The following is an 8,842-nucleotide window of genomic DNA, read 5'->3' as shown; positions in this document are numbered from 1 at the left end:
AGTTATATGTTGATAATATTGATACTAAATATATAAAAATGATATCACAAATATCACAATGTTTGAAAAAATAACAGCAACATTCATTGGTTATGTTGTTGAAAAATATATAGGGGTGATACGTATTTTTAGTCATAAGTGAAAACCTATCACAACTAAAAGCATTTTTTCTTAGGAATTATAGTTAATGATTGTCAAAAACTGAAAAATCATTCAACAACAAAATAAATAGTCAGAAAAATAAGATTACCGGATAAAAAAATGTAGAAAACCCAAAAAATAATGTCGTGATAGGAAAGCAAACTACAAGCATGTCAGATTCAGATGAAGATTGTAAATAACATAATAAATGTTAAAGACGATCATATACTTGCTGAGTATACCAAAATTGTTATTTGCATATTATAACAAACTAGACAAAGAGTTGTTTAGTTGTAAAAGTCAATCAAGAAGCATATTGAAATGTATGTCATGTGGATAAGATAACTTCTCCATTTCATATACAATCTATGATCATGATTTCTTTTTTTTTTTGTGATTTGGTTTGTTTCAATTGATAAACACTACTAATCATATTTTAATTTATTTAAATATTATCAAAATTTCGTGCATACATAGCAGTTTAGTTGCACGTCCACTTTTCTGAATTTTTCTCCGCCTTGGACTTTATTAAATTTTATTTAAGTATTGATTGGAGTAGTGGTCTTAGAGTTCACAGAAAATTCTACAAAGAACCTTCCGACCCTGCAAATCTATGCTTACAGATGAATGGGGACTGCTCGAAGTGGTAGCGCCTTCTGCAAAGTGATTCCGAATTTCTCCTCCATGTCCAATTCTTCCGGAGGACTCCCACCTTCAAGTTTCCAATCGAACGAATTCAACAGGGAACCCAGAATCACAGGCACCATTCGGATGGCAAGCGGCAATCCAGGGCAGATCCTTCTACCCGCGCCGAACGGAATTAGCTCAAAATCCCTTCCACGCACATCCATGTCCGATTCCAGAAACCTCTCCGGCTTGAATTCCAGGGGATTCTTCCATGCATCCGCTTCCCTTCCGATGGCCCACGCGTTTACCAAAACCCGACAGTTTTTTGGCACGGTGTAGCCACGTACTTCCACGTCTTCCTCCACCTTTCGTGGAATCAGGAACGGCACCGGTGGATGGATTCGCAGAGTCTCTTTCACCATGCATCTGAGATAAGGCAGCCGCTGGACGTCCTCTTCGCCGATAATTTTCCCTTTCCCCACGATTTCCTCGAGTTCGGATTTGGCTTTTTTCATGGTTTCTGGGTTACGAATCGCCTCCGTCATTGCCCACTCCAGTGTGTTGGAAGTTGTGTCAGTTCCAGCTACGAACAGGTCCTGTTTTCGTAGTTTTAAGTCACTATCCAATTTAGGGACATCAAGTTTAATTTAGGCAGAACTCAGAAGCTTGTTCACGAATAAATTAAAATATTGTTTACCAGGCACATGCGTTCGATGTGAGGTCTGTCAATTTCTTCTGGGTTTTCTTTACTGGTGGTGAGGAGGAGATCTAGAACATCATTTGTTTCGGTATCTTTGGATTCACCTTTTTCCAATCTTTCATTGATCAAACCGTTAAAAAGCTCGATGATCTTCCCAAAATGAATAGTCATACGGCGACGTATGCCTTGAGGATCGATTTTCTCCAAGAAAGGGAAGTAATCCACCAGATTGGTCTTACCAGCTTCAACCATGATGTTCAATACCAGATCCCTGAATTCTTTGCCTGAATCAGAAAAGGGGTCCGTCAAGTCCATGGAGAAAATTGTGTTGGTTAGAAGATTCAGCGATGTTCTGAATGCGGCACGCCCCACATCCACCGCCTCACCGGCCTGACTACTTTTCCCGCAGTAGGCAATTAGTTCCTGCACCTTTCGGCTCCTCAGGTGCTGACTCGCATCCAGGCGGCTTCCAGAGAAGATGTTCGAGTTCAAAACTTTACGGAGGCTGCGCCACCTCAACGCCACCGGCAGCCACACCACAGAGTACTTGGGTTGGTCGCAGGCATGCACAGCGTTCGGAGCCGACCTGCTAGAAAATGCAAGGTCCTGCTTCTGCAAAACTTCCTTAGCCATGGCGGAGGAGGAAATGATCACCGTGTTGATGAAGCCAAGGCGGAGGCACATCAGGGGGCCATGAGTCTTGGCCAATTTGGCCAGTGATTTGTGCGGCTGGTCGCCGAGCAGGTGGAGATTCCCGATGATGGGAAGCGGCGTTGGCCCTGGCGGAAATTTTTTAACCCTTGTGTATAGTATTTGGTAGCCATGGAATAAAGTAAAAGCAGATAATAATACCAAAACAATGCTGACAAAGTACATGGTTGAAGAAATAAGCGAGTCTGTCAACTCTCGTTGGTTTCTTATATATTACTAGGTATGGACACCTTTCTTGAGGTGTCCTATCCAAATTTATAGTATAGTATTTATATTTTTTTTAGAGTTACTAATTATGTGTTTATATTTGTGAGTATAGTATTTTTTTATGTTCTTCTGTATTTGTATTCAAACGGTTATTATTATAAATTGACATTGTGTTTAACAAAGTGAAAAATATGAAAAACAAATAATTTATAAAAATAAAAATGATTAGAAAAAAGATTGAATTGATGTTCAAATAGGAGAAGTTTAATAACATGTTGTAAATTGAATAAAAATGTATTGCTTTATCTTAAATATAATGAAAGATCTACTTTATAAATAAGCTATTATAAATTCGAAAATAGAGTATTCGTATTTTGGTATTAGTTGTAAGGGTGTTACATTTAATGATATTTTTGACGCCAATGAATTTATGAATGTGGTAACTTTAACTTAAATATAAGTTGTAATATGAGCTATTAAACAATCAATAGGAGCACAAAAAATTTTAGGGTAATAAAAGAAATTTGAAAAACTGTTAATGTAGCTAGACATGATTTCAATATGTTTAACTTTCTTTTTTAGAATTTAGTTGATGGATTTATGAATTTTGTAACTGGAGGTTTTTTTAAGACATATAAACATAAAAGTTAATATTAATTTATAATACAGCTGAATAAAAAAGATAACAATGATGTGCTAATAAAAGAAATTAAAGTATATGAATAAAAATTGTTTTGAGCTCGTATTAATCTAAAGTTTATAATGTGTTTACGTACATGTATAACGACTAAGCATTTTTGATACTATAAGATAAAGGTTTATTATGCATTTGATGTGCATGATTGTTTTGAATTTTGATGGAGCTCGTTGGTATTTAGGGTTATCTTAATGTCTGTTGCATAGTCTAGTAGGAGCAACAACTTTGATTCCATGTTAAGCACTCTTCGTAAGATGATGACCCATACAGGGTTGGAATAAAATATTCTTTTTAGTTCTTCAACTTCTTTCTGAAATAGATATTTGTATTAACATTGTGCACATTCGACACATGTACAATAAGGATTGTTTTCCATTGAATTTGATTTATATGTTGAATCTGTAGTTAGCAAAAGATGGGCATTGAGAAATTATAACATACCAAGTATGTTAAGCATTAGGTAATTAAGCATATAAGTATATATAAAGTAAGATAGAGGGTATCAAGCGAATTTTCATATATTATACGAAATGTGTGGAGTTATAGATAATTTATAATAAATGGCTTGGTTGTTTTTGTCGATTGTAATAAAAGTATATTGGTCACTTGTACTTGCTGACAGGTGGCAAATTACAAGCTATAATTTTTACTTAGAAACCTGAGTCACCACAACATTTGGTGTATTTTTGACATCTTTGCTGTTAAAAAAAGCTAGTAATCATTTGTTCATGTCACGCGTCAATTAAATGAACATTGTTATAAATAATAGAACATTTTTGAAATCGTATGGATGTTTTCGTAATGAAAAGAATTTATGTACTTAGCTAAATTTAAAAATAACAATAACTGTGTGGTTAATAAGAAAGGGATGGGTGACATGCTACAACTTAGGAAGAAGCTACAAATAATATAATTATATAAATATTTTATATAAAGAATGCAACTGTAATTAGTTATGAATAGAGAGAAAGAAGATATTATTGTCATGTATTTTAGGAAAACAAAGTGTTTTAGATAGAAACAAACTATGATAATATGAATTTACATCATCTGGTTGAACAATTTAATGTTTATTTATGTATAGAGATAAATATGGACTATAGTGTAGGGAATATTAATTTACAATTTTATGTCATAGGAAGCATTAATTAGAACGATTGAAAAAGTTGGTAATTTTTATATATAATCAGTAATAATATATAATTATCTAAGGTAGATTTTTGAGATAATAGTTTTAATATTATATTACATATTTGAAAATATATAGATTTGTTTAGTTTGTATACTTTGCAGATCTGAAGTTGGGAAAGTTGTACACCTACGCGCGCGCGCACACATATATATGCAGGTATTCTGCGAAAAGTTTGTTGATTTATCTAAAAATTTATTTAGTTAACTACGTAGATTAGCCTGATTATTATTTTTTGTTTGTAGATAAATTCATTTTAAGCATAGTCGTTTTTATATTTTTTCATGACCGTAGTAACACAATTATTATCTCGTTTTGAAGTTACGTGTATAGAAATAAATATTAAAAGAGTGGATGGTGTTTGTGGAGATAGAAATAACAACAAAAAAAAACATGTTGATTTGAAATAAAAGTTGAAGTTACGAAGTTGTTTTATATTTGACATGAAATATATACCTGAATTAAAACATTTATTTGATTACAATAATATACGTGGGATATCCCAAATTTTCAAATAATGTATTAGTATTGAATGAATGATAACAAGTATAAGGTTTCCATGTTTAACTGTATTTGTGTTAGTTGATTTATGAACGTCTTCGTTTTTCGACATTTGAAAATATCAAATGTGATTTAATTTATTGGATATTAAAGCTAATGACAGCTGAAAGAAATTAATGAATCAAAGTAAGAGTAAGAAGCGTTAAGTAAATAGTCAAATCTGTTGGATAATATATTAATAAGGTAATAGTGTCGTTACTAACTCGGTCTACAATTTGATTCTGCCGCACATACATTTTTTATACCTATTTTTATTTCAATATTGACCGTATAAGTTAGAAAATGAGAATATTATATTTTTTAAAATAGATATTTTATAATGATTTATAATTATCTACCAACTTTAGAAAAAGTTAAAAATAGTAAAATTATATAAATTTTTATACAATGAATGCAACAATAATTAGCTAGGAGTAGATGGAATAAAGATATTGATGTTATGTGAATAAGATAAATAAAGTCTAAGAAGAAAAAAAACATGTTAATATAAAATCATATTATCTAACTCGGTAATTTAATATTTACTTAAATATAGGTTAATATATTCTATAACCTAAGTTATATTAACTGGTATTTTTATTTTAAAAAAAATTAATTAGAAACGTAGAAACACATGGCAAACTTTAGATATCTATAATTATTTAATACAAGTTTTTGGGACGATAGCTTTATTACAATGTTATATTTGATTTTTTTAGTTAATAAATTTAGCTGTGCAATTACATATAATTTGAAACTATTCTATCCAATAAAATATTTATTTAAAACTAGTGCTAAGAACCCGTTTAAATTTTGAGCTAACACGTTTCGTGGGAGTGGGGGTTTTGGGAGCGAAAGTTAAAGTGAGCTAAATTACGTTAGCCAAAAACTTGTGTGAGACGGTCTCACGGGTCGTATTTGTGAGACAGATCTCTTATTTGGGTCATCCATGAAAAAGTATTACTTTTTATGATAAGAGTATTATTTATATTGTGAATATGGGTAGGGTTGACCCGTCTCACGGATTAAGATCCGTGAGACGGTCTCAGATGAGACTCACTCATTACGTTAACGTGTACTATAAGGTTTGTTGAAATTTATGAATATTTTTAAATATGATCAGGTGGAATGTAAAATAAAAGTCGTGGTCGTGGAACATAAATAAACATAAATAAGGTAAATATCCATTCGAAAAAGAAAGTACAGATTTCATTTTTGAAATCATGAAAGCCAAATTAACAATATGCATGTTCTTTTGCTGACAACATTCAAGTAATGAGCAGCACAGACGTTCCGTGTGCAAAAGGAAACCAATAATCATAACCAATTAAAATTACAAATGGGAAACTCAAACATACAAGAATAATGAAGTCATCAGTATGTGTATTTTTATTGTCTACCTCCCTCTCTAAATTATCTCCATGATTGGAACTTAATTGATTAGTAAAACCAATCAAATTCAGCAGCTTAAGGAACCCTTGAGACAATTTTTAATCAGCATCATATAGACCTCCTTCCTAACAAAAACCTTATGACAATGCCTTTTCCTTCCTCCATTATCTTCAGAGCAGCACCTGCATTGAATAAATTTTGAATTATCAAATCTCATGAAGCAAGGTGACGTGGACTCATTTATCCAGTGATCTATGCCAGAAAAAGATCCATATTTTAGGCCATATGATATGACTCACCAGTAGGCATCCAGGCCTTACGAATTACATCTCTGTTGTTCTTGTGTCCAAAAGTTGTAACAATCCCTATCATAGCCAAAAGCCTTTTCTTTGCATTATTTCAGCTGTTTTCTGAGAGATGCTTAGGCACAAATCCTCTCTGCCTAGCTTTCTCCAGCTCTGCATCGAGAACATCTAATATCTTCTGCTTTTCCCTGACAAACAAATCTATTTTACTGATGCAAATTTATCCATATAAACATGCAGTAAACATATAAAATGAAATTACTTGCACGAAATTATTTTTACCGTATCGTCCACAGAGGCGGAAGATATGTCCGCGCGAGAGGGTCCAAGGGACCTCTACAAAGAAACCGGGGAACGACACCAAAATAAGTCATTCCGGGTTACCGAGCAACACTTTCCAACAAGCTTAGAAATATAGCTACAAAAGGGGAAAAACACATGAAGAACAGCATAATCTAAGCCGAAGAGAACCAAGGGGGTCAATATACCTGAAAGAAGGGAAAAAACATGAAGAACAACATATTCAAAACCAAAGAAAAAGCAGGGGATAACACGGCTGTCGACGTCTTCTCCAACACGAACACGATTAATATAGATACAAGAGCGTAGAAACACAAAAGACAGCATATAATAATCAAGGACAAAGAGAACGAAGGGGATCACACACCTGTTGACGTTTTCTGGCGCTCGGACGAGAAGATCGAACAGCAAACGAAAAATTCAAGGAGGAATGAGCACAAGGAGATTGAGAATTGGAAAAAACCGAACAACAAATGCAACAACCAAAGAAAAAGGAAAGCAAAAAGATACCGATGAGAAAGGAGGAAGAGATGGGCAGAATCAACCGACCTCCTAATGACAGCACAAACTATTGATTAGCGGAGAAAGAAAAGCACGACGCGTGTTTGGGCTTTTAACCGGCTACAGTACAGAAACTGGCCAAATACAAATTATTGCCGCTTTCAAATAAGTAGATTAGCCCGCTAATATTAAAAAATGTAAAATAAAGCTGTCTATGACAAGGTAAAACCAAAAACAAATTGGGCTATGAACTATGATTTAGCAACACAAAAGATAATAAATAAAAGCTCTCTATAGCAAAATAATAATAACAAACATGAACAAAAAAACCAACATATATAGCAACAAAGTAAGAGTGATAGAAGATGAACTAATAACTCAGGAATAAAAGATTCAACCTGTACGCAGTGCGAGTAGAAGAAATCGCCATAGGTTTTAAGCTTCTTAATGAAAAAACAGCTACTTCAACGTAGCAAATTCAAATCGAACCTACATATGTCAACAAAATAACAAATTAGTTAAGCTAAGCAATATAACAAGTCAGTAGTGGGCTAGCAAACAAAATAATTTATACCCCGAAATCATAAAGCAATCTGAGCTTGAGTTTTTCAATGTTTCCTAAGCGTATTGTATTTTTTCCTTGTAAAAACAGAGGGAGCCAACCTTTTTCTCTATAAGGAAAATAGAAATAAATAAAATATTTTAAGTGGGTTTGTTCGTTGAATATAATGAAATCAAATCTTGCAAATGAGTAACAAAAAATATACTAAAACCCTTTGACAAGCACACCAGAAACTATAATTCTTAAATTAAATCAAAGCTACATGGTTTGGCTGCCAGAGCTAAGCGTTAAAACAGATAACCGGGGAAAAAAGCAAGTTATTCCATAAAAAACCGAGCGAAGAACACCATATTCAAACAAATCCAAGAGAGCTAAGCGTTAAAACAGCCAGGGAAACCCAAAAATCGCAAAGCGTAAGCAAACAATCATAAAAAACAACAACGCTACAAATAATTGGAAATCGAATCCTTTTGGTCAATAACAAATATACTAAAGCCCTTTAATAGCCACAACAAAATCGCATATCAAACCCAGGCTAGGTAATTTGGGTGCAGGGGCTAAGCGTTAGATCAGAAACAAAATAGCCGGAAAAATCGTAAAGCAATATATTTAAAAACATCACACTACAGATAACCGTGAGAAAAAAGCAAGTTATTCCAAAAAAAACCGAGCGAAGAACACCATATTCAAACGAACCCAAGGGAAAAATGCACCTAATTGACACTGTTCGAAGCAAAATCAAAGCATATCGCGCCGTGGGCAAAAATTTTGAACACAGAAAGCCGGGAGATGGACGGTGGCCGAAGAAAAGGTTAATAAAATATTTACGGGTAAAATGAGAACGACACACAAGCAGAACGAAGCACCAAAAAAAACCGAAAGTTAGCCGGTGGTAGAAAAGAAGACGAACAACGGGCAAGGCGGAGGGGGAAAGGCACAACACGTAAGCAGAACGATGAGCCAAAAAAAA

The 8,842-nt window shown here is 33.7% G+C and overlaps 1 protein-coding gene and 1 long non-coding RNA gene across 2 annotated transcripts; both read right to left on the bottom strand.

The window, feature by feature from the left end:
* Positions 1-757: 757 nt before the first annotated feature.
* LOC140964499 (geraniol 8-hydroxylase-like) lies at positions 758-2,380 on the bottom strand. The gene is made up of 2 exons (XM_073424342.1): positions 1,466-2,380; positions 758-1,364 (listed from the first exon to the last, which is right to left on the bottom strand). The coding sequence occupies exons 1-2, from the start codon at positions 2,342-2,344 to the stop codon at positions 759-761; spliced, it is 1,485 nt and encodes a 494-aa protein (XP_073280443.1). The 5' UTR covers positions 2,345-2,380; the 3' UTR covers position 758.
* A 3,745-nt stretch (positions 2,381-6,125) lies between these two features.
* On the bottom strand, positions 6,126-6,813 carry LOC140965264 (uncharacterized). Its single transcript, XR_012173001.1, has 3 exons — positions 6,792-6,813; positions 6,504-6,697; positions 6,126-6,386 (listed from the first exon to the last, which is right to left on the bottom strand). It is a non-coding gene; the product is annotated as an uncharacterized lncRNA (long non-coding RNA).
* Positions 6,814-8,842: the final 2,029 nt, after the last annotated feature.

This window comes from Primulina huaijiensis, chromosome 18 (genome assembly GCF_012295235.1).
Source record: "Primulina huaijiensis isolate GDHJ02 chromosome 18, ASM1229523v2, whole genome shotgun sequence".
Classification (NCBI taxonomy): Eukaryota; Viridiplantae; Streptophyta; class Magnoliopsida; order Lamiales; family Gesneriaceae; genus Primulina; species Primulina huaijiensis.
This window is presented reverse-complemented; position numbering and strand designations above follow the sequence as displayed.

Excerpts from the sequence above, each read along its gene's own strand:
- LOC140964499 (XM_073424342.1), bottom strand. The coding sequence starts at position 2,344 with ATGTACTTTGTCAGCATTGTTTTGGTATTATTATCTGCTTTTACTTTA. Across the intron at positions 1,365-1,465 it reads ACATCGAACGCATGTGCCTG|GACCTGTTCGTAGCTGGAAC; the intron begins GTAAACAATATT and ends CTACGAAAACAG.